Source organism: Heteronotia binoei, chromosome 1 (genome assembly GCF_032191835.1).
Source record: "Heteronotia binoei isolate CCM8104 ecotype False Entrance Well chromosome 1, APGP_CSIRO_Hbin_v1, whole genome shotgun sequence".
Classification (NCBI taxonomy): Eukaryota; Metazoa; Chordata; class Lepidosauria; order Squamata; family Gekkonidae; genus Heteronotia; species Heteronotia binoei.
In genome coordinates, this window is record NC_083223.1 from 21,889,385 (window position 1) to 21,908,477 (window position 19,093).

The following is a 19,093-nucleotide window of genomic DNA, read 5'->3' on the forward strand; positions in this document are numbered from 1 at the left end:
TGCAGCAAAGATTATTCTTGCTGCTGTCACTGTATACTTAAATAATTCAGTGGTTTTTTGCAATATGGATTGCAGGACTGGCCCTGCCACTAGGCAAACTAGGCAATTGCCTAGGGCACTGGCCTTCTGAGGGCACCAAATTGGATACCCCTCATGTGACTCAGTGACATTATCAGTACAGTGAGTGGTGCCAGAAGTTAGCCTTGCCTAGAGTGCCATACAGACTAGGGCTGGTCCTGATGGGTTGGTAAAATATTTAATAACATTTTGTTTAGAATCCATCACAAACTTTTGCATTTCTTCATGTATGTCTATCCAATATTTTCCTGTTTTCTTGCATGCCCACCACATATGGCAGAATGTTACATCTGTGTTCTGCCATTTCCAGCTCTTCTCGTTATACTCTTTGTTAGTTTTTGCAGTGTTTTTAGGAATAATATACCATCTAAAACATTTTATACCAATTCTCGCTTAATATTTAACATTCAGTAAATTTAATTCTTTAGTCCATAAGTTTTCTCACGGACTTGTAAACATATTTTTTTCCAAGATTTTGCATCCATTTTATCATACATTTTCCCCCTTGCTCTGTTTCTGTATCATATTGCAGTAAATTAATAAATTTTTCCTAATAGTTGTTTTAAATCCCTAGCGGTTAATTGTTCAAAAGCTGTTTTCTTCCTTAACTGATTTCCTTCTTTAGCTATTTGTTCTTTGAATCTAGATACCATTTGATAATATAACCGCAGAATTCTTTTTCCCTTCTTCTTGAATTTCTTGCCAAGATTTTATTTTCCTTTGTCAGTTCATCAAGCACTCATAGTTTATATAAACAGTTTTATTTCTTATTCTGGTGTCAGAATAGATATCAATTGGGGAGGTCATTGGCTAGGTTGATGGAACTTACTCTGTTTCTGCACTGAAACCATATTCTTAACAGTCCATCCATCAGAATGTGAGTGCCATCTTGTCTTTGAATAGTTTTTAATGATTTCTTAGTCCATAAATACTTGTGAATTCCTTCTTTAGTATCAATTGTCTTCAGTTTAATGTTTCTTCTGTTTGGATTTATAATCCTGTCTGGCACCCAGACTAGTGTGGCTGCTTAATGATAAAATTTAATGTTTGGTGCAGCTAAACTTTCTTTTTTCCCCCCATCCTGTAATATTTTAAATCTTATTCTTGGCTTCTTCCCACTCCATACGAAGTTTTTATAATTTTCTTCTATTAAATCCCCCCCCCCCATCTATATGGATTAGTAACATTTGAAAAAAAGTCAGATTTGGTAATATGTTAATTTTAACAGCAGAAATACTTCGTAACCATGAATTTTTCAATCTTTCCCAACTTTGTAAATGTTCAATAATACTTGCCCAGATTTTTGATAAGTATTTTTATATAATCATTTTGTTCTATTACATATATACCCAAATATTTTATTGGGTTTTTTTAGTAACAACAGACTATGTGTGATCACATGAGAGATTTGTCCTGACCTAGCCAAGCCTCCCCTCCGGATTTGATGTGCACAATCACACGCACACATCTGCCCCTCAAGTCCTGCCCATAATTACCTTGTCTTAGGACAGGCTGGGACCAGATTAAATAACTACTGGGAACATCCCAATAGCAAATCTCTAAAGCGCATGCAGGGCGTGTTTCCCGGCTGACTGAACAGCAGGGGCACACGATACATGCACCTCGCAAGCGCAGGAGCAGTCTGAGTGTCCGGCCCCTGCCTCTCCTGGCACCAGAGTGAGAGGGATGTGTGGTTGCTGCGGCACGCATCAAAGAGTGCTGGCTTTTTAACAGCTGGGATACTGACACACCAAATTCCCAGTGTGATCCCGCCCTCTGTTTCATTTGTGTCACAACTAAGCATCTAAGAAACCACCCAGCAAGGCCCACCTCTCCAGGAGTATGCTGAGATTGCCTCCTGGACAAAAGTATCTGCGATGAGGTCACCAAGGTAGCAGCTAAAGTTGGCTAGTACATCCAGGGCTTTTTTTGTAGCAGGAACTCCTTTGCATATTAGGCTACACCTTCTTATGAGCTTACTGGGCTCTTAGTACAGGGCCTACTGTAAGCTCTGGGAGGATTGGCTACATCATGAGGGCGTGGTCTAATATGCAAAGGAGTTCCTGCTACAAAAAAAGCCCTGAGTATATCCCAGTAGCCTGTCATTCCTACCCCTCTGCAGAGCCTTCCTGTGCTCCAAGAACTTTTCCTCCAGCAAAAGCAGCTGTCTCTCGTGCTCCAGAGGAAGTCTCGTGCTGAAGGGAGGCTCCACCCTTAGCGTAGCGGAGTGATAGAATACAGCCCTCATCTTGTCTCTTCGTTTTGGATTGGTTCCAGCTTTCCTCTTTCTGTCAGGCAACCCTCTCCATACTCCTTGTGGCTGAGTCTGCACTAGCATTATGTTCATTTGCTGATTTTTTTTAAAAAAATAGCTACTTTATGGTGCAATATGAATTTTTCAGGAAACAAGAGCTATTCAAGATACGTTCAATAGCAATTAGGCCAATTCAGGAACGCTTTCCAAGTCTGTGAAGGATAAGGCTGAAGAAGTGCAATGGAGAGTGCCGGTCTGGAAGCAGCCCCGGACTTCTTGCTCTTGGGAATATCTGAAGAGCTCCAGTTGAACCTTTCCGCCCACAGTTTGCACAGAGACCAGCTGGCATGATGTACAAGGAAGGGACACCCAGAGGGAGGCAGCTTGGGCCGACTCGCAGAGCGAATCCTGCCTGGATGGTCTTTTGCTTCATAGCAGCTCTCACCACCATATGGACTCTGACCTGAATTGCGGCATTCTCTCCCTGGGAAACGCCACATCCATCACTTTGCACATCTGAGTTTATTGGCACCGCTGCAGTGCATGTGTTTGTGTTATATATTCTTCAGCTACATTCTTGGATCTTAACGGAAGAACGTCCCCACCCCCCAAACTTTGTTCTTTTGAGGCGATGGTATTACATGAGTTACAGCTGCATATACTTTCTCCTTCAAAGGAGAAAACTGCCTTCATGGCCATATTTGTATAATTAAAGAGCCAGCAGATGAAGTGTGTTTGCCTAGGCTGCAGTCCTTTCCAGCATTTACGGAGAGACACATACAATAGCCATGTGAAATTGCTCCCGCAACACAATGCAAGCAGGAAGGATTCTTGTTCTGCTTGAGAGAGAAAGAGGGAATTAGAGGGAGAATGTCTTTTCGTAATGGCAAGGGTGGGTGTTCTTCATACATAAGAATGCACCCATTTTCTTTCTCATCTTCTGAACATACTCTGTTTTCCAGTGAACCCCACCTTCCTTCTTAAGTATCTGTTCCAGTCTTGGGGTAAAAATGAAAATAACATTCTGAATTCTGCAACACCCACACCATCAGCTCAACAAGATGCAGAAAAACAGCTCTATGCATCCGTTGTTTGATTGCGGAAACCACATTATGTGACTGAAGAATTTGGGAATTTTTAAAGGCAGAGTTCTTATCCTCTTGCATGAATGGTGCTATATTTTTCCCTTGAGGAAATTATTTAGACATGCATGCATTTCTTTATTTATATTCCCACTTTTCCCCCAATGGGGACTTGAAGCGTTTTACAACATTCCCTCTTTTTTCCTTTCACCGTCACAACAATTCTATACACTTGTCAGGGATACTGTAGGCTGATCCTGCACTGGGCAGGGGGTTGGACTGAAAGGGCCATTGGCCTGATCCAACATGGCTTCTCTTATGTTCTTAATCCACCATTCTTATCACTGCACCAGCATTGGGTCTCATAAGCTTTTATGTTATGTAAGCTTTTAAGAAACACATTGCTATTAAAACATTTAATCTAGCCTTTCTAGAGTGCAAGGGGTAGGAACACTGCCATCAAAGGTGGGGGAAGAGACACAAAGGGATTTCTAGACCCACTCTGGATTAGTGGCCTGACCATGAAGGGGAGGACCTCCATCAGGGCTTTTTTTGTAGCAGGAACTTCTTTACATATTAGGCCACACACCCTTGATGTAGCCAGTCCTCCAAGAGCTTACAGTAGGCCCTATACTAAGAGCTCTGTAAACTCTTGGAGGATTGGCTACATCAGGGATATGAGGCCTAATATGCAAAAGAGTTCCTGCTACAAAGAAAGCGCTGGGACCTGTGGAGAAGGGGCTGAGGGCTTTCTGAGGAGAGGTTGTCCTGTTGAGGAGAGCAGTTTTTCTAGAGGATGAGGCAGCCTGAGGAGAAGCTGGGAAGCTAGTTGGAGTAAGAATGGCAGCCTTCTGGCCAGAGCCTCATTTTCTCCTCAGCACCTCTACTGCTGTGAGGAATGGCAGCTCCCCACAATCCTTGAAGTGGGGTGGCCTTCACAGTTCTCCCTGGACCTTGGCTCTGCTGGGACGTTTTCCGCTGGCCTAGATGAGGAGAATGCATCCAGACCTTTTGAGAGTTTGTTGTGAGGAAGACCCAGAGGATTATTTTCCCTCTCAAAATGACTCCCTTAACTTTTGTTATGTACTCTATTTATACTTCAACTTTCTACCCAATGGGTTGCCAAATCAGTTTGTCATTCTCTCCTCATAACAACCCTGAGGTAGGTCAGGCTGAGAGAGTACGACTGGCCCAGGGTCTCCCAGCCAGCTTCCATGGCAGAGTAAGGATTCAAACCTGGGTTTCCCAGGGTCTAGTCCAGCACTCTAACCATTATACCACACTGTCTCTCTCTGTGGGATTATGTAGAGGTTATCGCTAACACTGTTTCAGCCAACCCTTCCAATGTCTAAACCCTTCCCCACTTTTAAATACGTTTTTTTGTTGTTGTTTGCTTGCTTTAAATCCTGAAGTTGTGGCTTTGGTTTGGATGAGGCAGTTAACGGTGTGACCACAAATGGCATTCTCGCCTGGCCACTTATGCTGACATGTGCTAAACAGATCAGACGGCATATAGAGATGATATCTAAGTAATACCAGAGGGATTTTTGATATAAAGAGGGAGAAAAAAATGACTATAGTCATGCAGAGCCTGTGAGAGTGTATCTCCCAGGGAAACTATAATGCAAGGAGGAGACGTGGTTGCAGTGATCATAACTCTCTTTATTAGTTACAGCCAGTGGTCATTTTGTAGAAAAATAGGTGGTGGAGCTCATCCAGGGATTGTTATGCAGCTGCAATGGACAAAGAGGTGGAACTCTCAGAAGGATGAGGTGGAACTCTCAGAAAGGTTCAGGAGCTGTGTTCCTGTGAGCTCCCACTGAATCTGAAGCCTGGTTACAGCACAGTAACGGCTGAACTCGAAGACTGCTCTACTGGGCCAATGGGGCCAACTATATCCAGTTCAAGGTTCCTGTGCTAGAACGCCATTGGATCTTTTAAACCAGCAGGGGGGCTGTGATTGGAGCAGGGCAGCAGGGATTTGGATCTTACTTTTAAATTACTTTCTCCTATGTGGCCACAGTGGCATGATGACGATTTCCATCTGTCTGCTTTATATGTTTTGGTTATTTTCCCATTTTTTGTGGGGTAAACTATTATTTATTTATTTATTTTATTCGATTTATATCCCGCCCTACCCCACCGAGGCGGGCTCAGGGCGGCTCACAACACAATAAGCTAACAAAATCAATTTAAAATGCATTAATAATACCTTAATAATTATAATTAAACAATAAAATAGATAAAATACTTATAAAATACATAAAAACATGTAAAACTCACTTCAGTATGTACTATGCTACCTTCCTTAAATCAATTCTTCAATATTCCAGTATTGAATAATCTGATGTTCAAGATTTGAATGTTCAGGCATTCCGATAACAATTAATTATATGCCAACCGGAAGAGGGCTGTTTTGCAGGCCCTGCGGAACTGTTCAAGGTTCCGGAAGGCCCTCACCTCCTCTGGGAGCTGATTCCACCAACAGGGAGCTGCAATCGAGAAGGCTCTGCCTCTGGTCACTTTCAGACGGGCCTCCTTTGGAAAGTTTGTCAAATCTTAAGAGTTCAGCAAAATTCTCACAGGGGGTTTGAGCAATAGAGCTCAGAAGCAAGTATTTTTTTTGTGGGGAGGGGGGTAAGAAAGAGCACAATAAAATTCGGAGGTTCTGGAGCTCCACCCCTGTGAGCTCCTGCTCAAAATGAGACCTGCTTCTTACATTACAAAAACTCCTAATCCATTGCAGTTTCTGGCATATGTGTGAGCTGAATAGCATGTCCTAGAGCAGGGGTGTCAAACATGTGGCCTGGGGGCCGAGTCAGGCCCCCAGAGGGCTCCTATCAGGCTCCCAAACAACTGGCTCTTATTTGCTTCCTTCTTCCTCTCTCTTGCTTCCTTCTGCATCACAGCTTGCTTTGCAAGGCTTACTCAGTCGCACAGGAGCTACAGAGCAAAACCTCGATTTTCTTCATTGGTTGAAGCTTCTCCCCCTCCTGTTCCCCTGAGGAGGGAGGGAAAGAGCCAGGGCTTCCTTTGCCCAGGTTCTTGGATCCCATGGGAGAGATACAAAGAAAGCAACTTTAAGACCAACAAGTGCTCATGTTTTAAGCATGTTTTATTTTATGTTTAAAAAAAAATCTTTAGTCATGTTTGTCTGTGTCCTTTAAAAAGTTTATCTCTCTACTACCTGATCTTAAATAGGTACACACATAGCCTGGCCCAACAAGATCTCGTTTATGTCAGATCTGGCCCTCATAACAAATGAGTTTGACACCCCTGTCCTAGAGCAGAGCTTCCTATCCTCATCACACACTCCCCTCAATGTATTACCTTTCCCTTGCACACACAGACATATCCCAGGTGGGGTGGAACAACCTTCTGGATTTGTGGATCTTTGAATGGGTATAAGGCTGCATTTGCGGTGTATGCTCTGGGATGATATTTTATCTACTCAGAGCAAACTCTGAGCGAGGGGCATGCAAGTGCCCATGTTGCACCCTTCAGAGTAACCAAGAGTATCAGACAGATGGAGCACGCAGTCACATTTTCTTTTTTGGGGTGTGTGTGTGTAGACTCCTGCCTTTGTGTCAGTGCTGGACAGTGAGGCCTCCACATAGCATCTTTTCCCAGACTGCTGTCAAAACCTGCAGTGCAGTTCAGTGCATTGTGCTTCCACACCCAGTATTAAACCTGGGCAGTATTGAGGGAGAGACAGAATCATAGAATTGTAGAGTTGGAAAGGACCTCCAGGGTCATCTAGTCCAACCCTCTGCACAATGAAGGAAACTCACAAATACCTTCCTCTAAATTCACAGGATCTTCATTGCTGTCAGATGGCCATGATGATGATAATATGATTATCACGTGTGGAATTGCTGTCAGATGGCCATGTTCCACTGTTTGTAACCTGTTTTTAATAACTGGTTTTAAAGATTATTGAATGTTTTATTGTTGTATATAATCTAGAGCCTGGTTTGGGCCAGGATGGGGCAAGTCATCAAATTTAATCATCATCATCATGTGTGGAATTCTAGCAGGAGCTCCTTTGCATATTAGGCCACACACCTCTGATAAAGCCAATCCTCCAAGAGCTTACAAGGCTCTTTGTTGTAAGCTCTTGGAGGATTGGCTACATCAGGGGGGGGAGGTGGCCTAATATGCAAAGGACCTCCTGCTAAAATTCCACCCATGATGATGATGATTAAATTTGATGACTTGCCCCATCTTGGCCCAAACCGGGCTCTAGATGATATACAACAATAAAACATCCAATAATCTTTAAAACCAGTTATTAAAAACAGGTTACAAACAGTGGAACCAAAGAGAAGGTATGAGATAGAGGACATTGGAAACAGCTTTAGCATGGTAAAGGTAAAATGAGGACAGGCTGTTTCCCCTCCCAGTTTAAGCCCTGAAGGATTTATCTCCTTGGATTAATGGAACACTTGGGTTTGTCAGTATCACTGGACTGTTGGGGCTGTCTGTCATGCTTTTCAGTTGATCTCTCCAGGTGCTGGAAAGACCTGGATTCAAATCCTTACTCTGCCAAGAACCTCGCTGGGTGTATTTGGGCCTGTTGCCCAGATGAAAATTTAACTGACATTACAGGTCCTTGTGAATAAAAATAGGATAGCCTTGCGCAGCGTGAGGAAAGGAGAACAGAGAATCTCCTACTCTTCTCACACGCCAGATTGGCATAGAGTTGCTGACTCTGGGTTGGGAAATTTCTGGAGATTTGGGGACGGAGCCTAAGGAGAAAGGGGTTTGGGGAGGGGAAGGACCTCAGCAGGGTACAATGCCACAGAAGAGTCCACCCTCCAAAGCAGCTGTTTTCTCCAGGAGAACTGATGTTTGCACTCTGGAAAAACAGCTGTAATCCCAGGAAGTTTCCAAACCCCAGATGGCTGTTGGCAACCATAAATATGCACTACCTAAAGTGAGCATCCTGAAAGCAGAATGTGCAAATGAAAAACCCTGTGAAGCGGTTGTTTTTATGCTGCGGCTTTTTCTTCCATTAAAACCATAAATATATAACAGCAAACATGAAAATAAAATAAGATTTTTGGATTTATATCCCGCCCTATACTCTGAATCTCAGCATCTCAGAGCGGTCACAATCTCCCCTACCTTCCCCCCCACCCCACAACAAACACCCTGTGAGGTAGGTGGAGCTGAGAGTGCTTTTACAGCAGCTGCCCTTTCAAGGACAGCTTCTATGAAAGCTGTGGCTGACCCAAGGCCATGCTAGCAGGTGCAAGTGGAGGAGTGGGGAATCAAACCCAGTTCTCCCAGATAAGAGTCCACGCACTTAACCACTACACCAACTGGCTCTAGACTGTCTGGCACCCTAGGCAAGGCTAACTTCTGGCACCCCCCTCCTGCACTGATAACATCACTGAGTCACATGGGGGTGCCCAATTTGGCACCCCGAGAAGGCCAGCGCCCTAGGCAATTGCCTAGTGGCAGGGCTAGCCCCGGATGAGGGGACCTGGCTGTTGGCAAATAAGAAATGCACCCTTAATTAAGAACCTCAGAGACTCTTTCTCAAAACTCTTGATTATCTTTTACATAACTTTTTGAAAGTTGCTTGGCAATCTGAACTACAGTAGCTGCCTCTGAAACAGGTCTACCAAGTTACACAGGAGTAAACTGATATTTGAGAAGGTGACTCAGTAGACTGTCTTTCTCTTACTGGAAGAAGCTGCAGTGATACTGGAAGTGGGTGTAGATAGAGTGGCTAAAATAAAAGAACGCCCAAAGACATACTTTACAGCAAAGATACATATTGGGATCGATTTCGCACTCAGCTTACATCGCTCCCACATTTCACACCATCTGCCCCAGGGCTGCAGCTAGCGTCGACATTTTCGCGCAGCAAACAGAAGCTGGTTTTATCGGTTTCTGTTTGCTGTGTGAAAATGCTGACACCTGCTGCAGCCGCAGCGCAGATAGTGTGAAATCGGAAGCCGCGCCGAGAAGATAAACGCGAGAGTGGCGTAAGGTGAGTGCGAAATCGATCTAGGATTTTTATGTTTTGCTTAAAATCGAAAGAACTAGGTTCAAATCCAGTAGCATCTTAGGGAACAACAAGATATTTGGGGTATGAGCTTTTAAAGAGTATAACCCCTTAGGGTTGCCAGGTCCCCTCATCCAGGGCTAGCCCTGCCACTAGGCAATTGCCTAGGGTGCTGGCCTTCTCGGGGTGATGAATGGGGCACCCCATGTGACTCAGTGATGTTATCAGTGCAGGAGGGGGGTGCCAGAAGTTAGCCTTGCCTAGGGTGCCAGACAGGCTAGAGCCAGTTCATAAGAACATAAGAGAAGCCATGTTAGATCAGGCCAAAGGCCCATCCCGTCCAACACTCTGTGTCACACAGTGGCCAAAAATTTTTTATATATACACACACACACACACACACTATGGCTAATAGCCACTGATGGACCTCTGCTCCATATTTTTATTTAAACCCCTCTTGAAGGTGGCCATGCTTGTGGCCGCCACCACCTCCTGTGGCAGTGAATTCCACATGTTAATCACCCTTTGGGTGAAGAAGTACCGTACTTCCTTTTATCCGTTTTAACCTGTCTGCTCAGAAATTTCATTGAATGCCCACGAGTTCTTGCATTGTGAGAAAGGGAGAAAAGTACCTCTTTCTCTACTTTCTCCATCCCATGCATAATCTTGTAAACCTCTATCATGTCACCCCGCAGTCAACGTTTCTCCAAGCTAAAGAGTCCCAAGCGTTTCAACCTTTCTTCATAGGGAAAGTGTTCCAGCCCTTTAATCATTCTAGTTGCCCTTTTCTGGACTTTCTCCAATGCTATAATATCCTTTTTGAGGTGCGGCGACCAGAACTGCACACAGTACTCCAAATGAGACCGCGCCATCGATTTATACAGGGGCATTATGATACTGGCTGATTTGGTGTAGTGTTCGGTGTAGTGGTTAAGTGCGTGGACTCTTATCTGGGGGAACTGGGTATGATTCCTCACTCCTCCACTTGCACCTGCTGAGATGGCCTTGGGTCAGCCATAGCTTTCATAGAAGCTGTCCTTGAAAGGGCCAGCTCTGCCCTCACTTGTCTGGTTGGGGGGATTTGCGGAGTGTTCCAGGGGTGGGTGGGGATGTCACGTTATGTCCCTGGAAGTGACATCATTGTATTGGGGACATTGCATGGGGGACCCTCTTGTTTTGGGGCAAACTCTATGATTAAATTGGGCTTAAATCATAGTTTGCCCCCCCTCCCCAATTCAAGACTTTTGGAACACAGTTTTATCTTCTATTGATGACATTTTCCAAGTAACTCTTCAAGAACGCCAGAATATGTCTTACTAAATGACTGTTCTGATATAAAGCTCTCCCAAAACAAAAGGGAATTAGCTTGTTTGCTCCTTTCAGCTGCCAAATTTTTAATTGCTTTAAATTGGAAAAACACAACAACAATCACTTTGATTAAATGGTTTTTAAAGGTCTAGGATGTCTTAGTCATGGATAAGTTGGCATTCCAAATCTTACAAGATGTGTCATCAACTAAAAATAACTTCGTTGAAAGATGGTTTTATTTCTTTGATTACAATGAACATTCAGACGAGGATTATTGTAAAGCACCCAAACAGTATCAAAACTTTATTTTTATTGACTTACCTTGATATATAAACTAATTATTTATTGTGATTTTAATGGTTTCAGTGTTCAAGCCTCTTATCCAATGTTTTCTTTTCTTTCAGTATATATTATCTTTGTTTGACTTTGACTGGTTGATATAATGTTTTGTGTTTTTGTATTTTTTCTGGTTGAAATAAAAGAAAAATGTTATTGGGAGGTGGGGGAAGCAGAGTTTGCCCCAAAACCAGAGTGTCCCCTGCACAAGGTCTCCAGCGCTATGACAATGATTCCGGGTGATGTCATGATGGGGATGGGTTTCCCTGTGGGCCAGCTGGTCTGCAGGAGAAAAGAGCCCCTCAAACCAGGGAACCCCTCAACTGGGACCTGGGGGCTGTTAATCCTTGATACTCTGCAAATCTTGTTGGAATTTAAGGTTCTACTGGACTTGAATCGAGGTCTTCTACTGAAAACTGACATGGCTACCTTCCTAGAACTGCTTAATTTTTTTTTTTAAATATCAAACACACCACCATTATGCTAGCAAATGCCCATGAACTGACTTCATTCATCAGAGTTCTCTTTTAGATGTCAATAGGAATGGGAATTTCTCTGACCATATCTTCTCTTTTCAGATCCCAAAACTGGTGCTTTGCAAAACTAGCCAGCCCACCAACCAAAGAAAATGTGGAAACATCGACATTTACCCTTTGCAGCAATCTTTTGTCTTTTATTCTCAGGCTGTTGTTATGTAGCTGATGCCCAGACAAAAACTGGTATGTATCCCTCCATCTATAGCTCATTTAAAATTTTTAGAAATCGCAACATGTCCTGCTCTTCTTGCCTTTGAGAGTTGTGAAGAAAAATGTGTCGTAGGCCCTAGCAGGGAACGTTTGCTTAAATCCGTCATAACCAATTGCAGAAAGTTTTATATCTGTCAGCTTTATGTTGTATTTACATGACCTTGGGGACCGAATGTCATATCATGAAAGGGTCAATGACCATTTGACTGTAGGCAGATCTTGGTGAAGTCAGTAGTTGCCTTTGGTACATTGTCTGCTTCCTGATCTACCTTGCATGTGTTCTCGAAGACAAAGCACATCTCTCTTGGTAAGCAAAGACAGCACAGGGGGTAATGTGGATATTGTTAGTAATGCAAGCTGGCTTTGACCTGACCTTCATTGGAATCACTGCTGCACCACTGCTGAATCACTGTTGCACTGTTTTTTCTTATTTACATATATGCTTGCACAGATTATTGGCATACAGTGCTAATACCATATTTATGTATACCATAAATCTCCAATGTGGTACCTGTGGGTGCCAAGTTGTCCCTTGGCACCAAGTGGTTTTAGAAAGTGGGCACTGCCAGGTGGGGCTTCTGCCCAGTAAGGCTTCCGATTGGCCATTGGAAATTTGATCAGCTATGCAGATTTTTAACAACATTGCTTTGGCAGCAGCTGCCACCATGGCACAAAAGAGCCTCATTGTCTGACTGAAGGTAAGCCATGACATCTATTTTGTGGCTGGCTCTGCCTTCTGCGGCAGCCATTTTGTGGCTGGTCCTGACTCACTGTGTCAAAATTTCAAAGGTCCCCACAGTCTCAAAAAGGTTGGGGACCCCTGGTATACCATTGGCACTGTGTCCTGTTCCGCAGCATCGTAAGGGATGGACCGTTCTGAAGCACAGAATTATTTGCTAATTCAACAAGTCTTAGGCTGACCATGCAAGCAGAGGTGCTTCAGGATTCACAAATCCAACCAGGAGGGTCAACAGGTAAATAGCTGAAGCAATCAGTGCTCTCCTTCTGAGACTTTGAGTATGATTTGTAGGTCATGAGGTCACTGGAGAACATGTGTTGACAATGCCCTTGTACATCTGTGTAGCAGAGGGGATCTCTAGAACATACCACATCAAGAAAACAGGGCAGTTCTGGACTTACAAAGGTGTATGAATCAGGTGTAAAATAGTAGCATCTGATTATCAGCCAATACAAGTGTCTTGTCAGGATGAGTTGTCTTTCCTTCTTCTTGCTCCACTTTGAAGGATTTATTGGGTTCCATATTGTGGATGGTTTCAGTTTTGGGCATGACTGAAAATAATAGCACAAGACTTATTTTTCTCCCCAATTGATCTCTGGAAAATCATAAAATTGATGTGTTTTTTTAAAGATGTCAAAATCGGTGCCGCTGCTGATATAATATTTCTAGTGGATTCCTCTTGGAGCATTGGAAAGGAGCATTTCCAACTTGTTCGAGAGTTTCTGTATGATGTTGTAAAACAATTAGATGTGGGTGAAAATGATTTTCGGTTTGGTCTGGTCCAGTTCAGCGGAAACCCACATACCGAGTTCCAGTTAAACACGTATCACGATATGCAAGATATCCTCACCCATATCTCGCACATGACTTATATGGGGGGAGGAACCAAGACCGGAGAAGGATTAGAGTACCTAATTCGGAACCATCTCACTAAAGTTGCTGGAAGCAGAGCGAGCGATGGTGTCCCCCAGATTATTATAGTCTTAACGGACGGACGATCCCAGGATGATGTGGTCCTGCCATCATCGGTTCTTAAATCTGCCGATGTAAACATGTTTGCCATTGGAGTTCAGGATGCAGTGGAAGGGGAATTAAAGGAAATAGCGAGTGAACCCCTTGATACGCATCTGTTCAACCTAGAGAATTTTGCTGCTCTGCACGGCATTATAGGAGACTTAGTGGCCAGTGTTCATTCATCTGTGACTCCAGAAATGGCTGGAGCCAATGGAGTGATTAAAGACATTACAGGTAACGCTATTCCACTGCGATGTTGCAATTCCTGTCCTTGAGGGCCACATTGCAGGGGCCACGGTTCCATTCGGATGTGTAGTCCCAGGGCCTTTCCAGAGGATGATTGTTATTTTTTTTTAACATAGTTCTAATATAGATTCCTGCACTGGTATTAGCAGGACAGGGGATCTATGCTGGGGCTGCACCGCTGGTGTGGTGTGCAAAGGATGTATTAATTAAAGGGAAACGGCAGGAAGAAAAAGGTTGCAAAATGATGCAAGATTGTTGCAGATCTCTCCCTCTTTCCATTGCACAGGCACACCTATGTTTTTAAGTATTATGGCGGGAGTATGTTTTACCACTAATGTTTTTATTTTTAACATAAGAAAAAGTAAAAAGGCATTTTAATATTTTCTGAATTGGCACATATTAAAAGGCATTTTAATATTTTGTGAATACGTCACATGTTTCACTGCTGAAGGGAAGTGACATTTTCCTAGCAATGGTGCATTGTGGTTTGAGTGCTGGGAAAATGTGACCTCTCCGTTCAGCCATGGCTATGTCAGTTGAAACCACGGTGCTCCTCAGCTGCTAAGGTTTTATTGTCTGTAAAGGCCTTAAGATGCACATTGAATGGATTAAAAACAAAGGTTTCCCTGATGCAAATGCTCTCCAGCAGACTTGACCTGGCATAGTGTACATTATAAAGCAAAACCAAGCAAACACGAGATCCATTGATTGAGCTTCATTTATTATCTTCCTTATTTATATAGTCATGTGTACCCCACCAAGTTCAAGTCAGATAACAGCAGGGGTGGAATTCTAGCAGGAGCTCCTTTGCATATTAGGCCACACACCCCTAATGTAGCCAATCCTCTAAGAGCTTACAAGGCTCTTTTTTGTAAGCTCTTGGAGGATTGGCTACCAGGGAGCTCCTGCTAGAATTCCACCCCTGGATAACATTATGTCTTTGCTTCATTCATGTTCACAAGAACCCTGTTGGGGGCTGAGAAAATGACTTATTCTAGAACAGCCAAGGAATCCCAAGTGAATGCAGTTTTTCCATATCGTATTGTCTTATAACAAATGGAAAGCTAATCCATACCTTTAGCTAGATATTAAGTTCTTGCCAATGGTTAGTTGCTAGAATTCACACATACACATAATGTTGCTTGAGAAATCTCCCAGCCCGTCAATACACATATCTATAACTAGGGCCAGCAGGAACTCATTTACATATTAGACCACACACCCTGATGTCACTATTGTTTCGCACATGGCTTTTTTTGTAGAAAAAGCCCAGCACGAACTCATTTGCATATTAGGCAACACCCCCTGACACCTAGCCAACCAGAACTGCATTCCTGCTGAAAAAAAGCCCAGCCTGTAACAAAGTTTTATTATACAAGGAAAAAAAACTGCCTCAAGGAGGTAGTCCTCATGCTCTGAGCTCCTATCACTGCAGGAAGTATTTGATGTAGCCTTACCTACTTCCAGGGTCAGGTATAAACCTGGATTACATTTTATTATTGCTATTAACAAGCATGTGGATTGCTTCAACAAGCAACATCTGGCCAGTTGGATTCCCTGATTTGTGCTGCCAGATAGCAACCCAGCGATTACTTGTAAACTTCTTGCTGAAGAAGGAGATGAAATCAGGTTACCTGACTTCATCTGCCTGTTTTTCTTCCAGAACTTTCCCATGTTCCTCCTGCACCTGTGGTAGTGGCAAGACTCCAGGTGTGCTGGAAAAAAAAAAAAAAGGAAGGGAAATGACTGGGAAAAACCATGACTGCCTCACCCAATTCCATAGATTTAAAGGGGGGCAGGGGGATCTCCGGGTTGTGGCTTGGCGACTCCTTCTGTTTTCTCACTAGCCCACCCCCAAGCAATACCTCATTATACATGAAAGCTACCTCTCTTCTCCCACCCCTCTTGAAATGCAAGAAAGGAAAGGAAGAGAGTGAATTATCTTTTTGGGATTTCAGCACTTTGCATTTGCTTTACTTCATGTTGGAAATAGTAGAACAGGAACACTTTGCTACAGAGTAAAATCACAAATACGAAAAAGTTTAATCTGATATGATGGATTATTCCACAAGGAGAAGGGATCCAACCTTTGTTTTTATACCGTGGGGTGCATGAAAGGAGGTGATGCATTTCGAGTGATGCAAGAGAACAGCAGCGCCCCACCCAGTCCTAACCCTCATCTTGTCTTGTCTAATTAACATCATCCCATCAGCTCCATCATTGGTACCTTTTCTTCATCACTGCATGGCTGCATGATTCACAGCCCAACCAATGTTTTTTACTCGTTTTCTCCAGGTTTTATGGAGCAAGCTCTAGATTTCTGACAGAAATTGGGAGGTATTTCATTATTGAAGAGCTGGCCTTTTTCAGAACATAAGAACATAACAGAAGCCGTGTTGGATCAGGCCAATGGCCCATCCAGTCCAACACTCTGTGTCACACAGTGGTCAAAAACCCAGGTGCCATCAAGAGGTCCACCAGTGGGGCCAGGACACTGGAAGCCCTCCTAAGCACTAAGAATACAGAGCATCACTGCCTCAGACAGAGAGTTCTATCAATACGCTGTGGCTAACAGCCACTGATGGACCTCTGCTCCATATGTTTATCCAATCTCCTTTCGAAGCTATGCTTGTAGCCACCACTAACTCCTGTGGCAGTGAATTCCAGTATCATTACGGATTTTTTAAAACTGGTGTCTTAATTAACTCATCAGACATTGAGGCTAGTTTTTATTGCCGCAAAGGACTTTGCCCATTGGCTTTAATAGAATTTTTCATAATCTCCAGACTTTTCCGTAAGGAGGGATCATTCTGCATAAAGTGGTGTGGATGAGGAGTCATTTCTGTAAACTCTTTCAGAGGCTTAATGAATATGCTAGAAGCATAGATAAGAAAGACCTCTTTCCCCTTTCTCTGTATGCCGCATATAATGTCCCTCAAGGGGCTTAGGCACAGAGAAACATACTTTGAGACTCTCCTTCCTAGCATTTACATCATACTGAAGTTCTGGAACCAATATTTTGTGGTTCTCTAATCTGAAGCTTCTGTTTAATCTCCACACCATGCAGTCTCAAAATGGCAGAGAACAGCTTAAAGGAATGAGTTAATTTTTTATAATTTATACAATGCAACCATGCACATTGGTTATTTGAATTATTCATGGATAGTTTTGTAAAGAGATGTACCAATGTAATCAGAATTTACATATCCCACAACATTGCTCTTGCTACCAGCATCTCAAAATAACGTTGAGGAGAATTTGCTTTTTCTAACAGCAAATTGAGAGCCGACTTACTTGGTCAATTGACATATGCATCTAGGCACAACACCATATTTCCATTTATTGGCTTCCATTTTATATGTATATTGTGTATTGTTATTTTCCTCCCTTCTTTAAATGGTGTGGCATGTAGTCATGTTGGATTGTATTCAGTTGTATCCATATGCCAAGGGACAATCAAAATACATCTGGTGCTTTTTACATTCTGCAAATAGCAGTCTCCTTAAATAGCGAGTTGAGTTTGCCCTGAAATATTTGGTCACAGTTAGTGACTTTCAGTTACTGCTTTCTTTCTAAGCCAGCCATTCTGTGCTTAGTTGTGTAACAAAGCATGCTTTAATTTTCCACCATCTAATTCTTTATCATGTACTTCAGTAGAATGGTATTTCAGTAGCAGCAAATTATCCAACATGTATACTTTTATTTCTGTTTCCATGAGATCAGCAGTATTATCTTTAACAACTACAAGCTATTTTCATGTAACCTTCTGGTTATGTAGTACCACTATTAAAAAAGGATAAAAATGAGGATAAAAAAAATAAGACTAACAAAGAATGGAATTATTCAGGGTGTTTTTTGTAGCAGGAACTCCTTTGCATGTTAGGCCACACCCACCTGACGTCCTCCTGGAGTTTACAGTAGGCCCCGTAAGAAGAGCCCTGTAAGCTCTTGGAAGATCGGCTACATCAGGGGTGTACGGCATAATATACAAAGGTGTTCCTGCTACAAAAAAAGTCCTAGGATTATTAAAATGATAAATTAGGTATTTTACACCTTACAGAGCTTACCATTTGTGTGCAACTCTTCCTTTAAGAGCCCCATTGTGGGGTTTTTCCTGTGAGATAGGCTTGCCCCTCAAATGTCTAGTGACTACAGATGTGGATCAAGTCTCTTGAATCAAGTATGTATCTCTGTCCAGTGAAGATAACTAAACAGGACAAAAATAAAAGATATATTGTAGTAGAAATTGGAGCAGCAGTTTTTATTTCAAAACCATAAATGGTAAATTTTAAACTGATTTGTTCTTGATATCCTTTTAAAATAATGGAATAGTGGGGATGACAATAGGGTACTTAATAAGGTGTGATAGCCTCTTTCATAATTAAAGAATTTTTTAAAAAAACTTAATTTATACAGCTGTGAAAATTAAGCATGATACCATCTTGGTAACATCAGCCTGCTGCTAACCAATTTTGTGATGATGCACTAAGCTTTCCCTTGAGCAGACCAAGTTTATTGTTTGTATGAAATGAAGCAATGGTTGATATTCAGTTCCTGGTGGACAAAGACCAGGTTAGAGTCTACATGTGGAGACTGACATGCCAGGGGGCATTTATTCAAGCACACTGATTAGACAGGGTTGCTTGAGACGTGTGTGCTTTGGGTCAGATTCCATCACCCTTAGATTGGCATGTACAAGTTATTCCTGCCAATCATACAGGATTTCAAATGACTGATCTTGTCCAGCATCAGCTTACTTCCCATTGGCAGGTCCATATTTCTGGTGACATGTCAGTGTTGGTTCATCCCGGCTGATCCATTTAGAAGACGTTAAAAGTATAAGGTTGGATAATTATGTTACGGCTGGCTTCCTCACCCTGTTTTAACATGATTCTGCATTACGTGATTGAATATCCAGTAGTCATATATGAAGAGTAAAATCTGAAAAAAAAGTATTTTGGCTGCAAATGCAATTTTACAGTATTCCCATAAATCAAATCTACAAGCATATTTGTGTAAGATGGTGATCTGGATTTTTCTACAGTTTGCCTTTTGTGTGTGTGCGTAAGGTGCTGACAAGTGGCAACCCACAGTCCTCTCCTGCCCCTCACAGGAGTCTGGATTCAAAGAATTCAAAGATGTCCGCTCCATCTAGAGCATTTAAAGTGGTGGTTCTCAGGGCCAAAGATGCCAAAGTGGCAGCCACTCATTCTGGTCAATGCTCTGTACCCCTCACATGTGTAGGGAGCTGTACCTTTCCTGCAATCTATTGTG

The 19,093-nt window shown here is 42.7% G+C and overlaps 1 protein-coding gene across 1 annotated transcript in view; it reads left to right on the plus strand.

Moving 5' to 3' along the window:
• COL6A3 (collagen type VI alpha 3 chain) overlaps positions 1-19,093 on the plus strand; it is a 176,910-nt gene that overhangs the window by 32,980 nt on the left and 124,837 nt on the right. The window contains 2 exon segments of the mRNA XM_060232176.1: positions 11,653-11,793; positions 13,190-13,807. Coding sequence (XP_060088159.1) covers positions 11,703-11,793; positions 13,190-13,807 — 709 coding nt within the window. The 5' untranslated portion in view covers positions 11,653-11,702.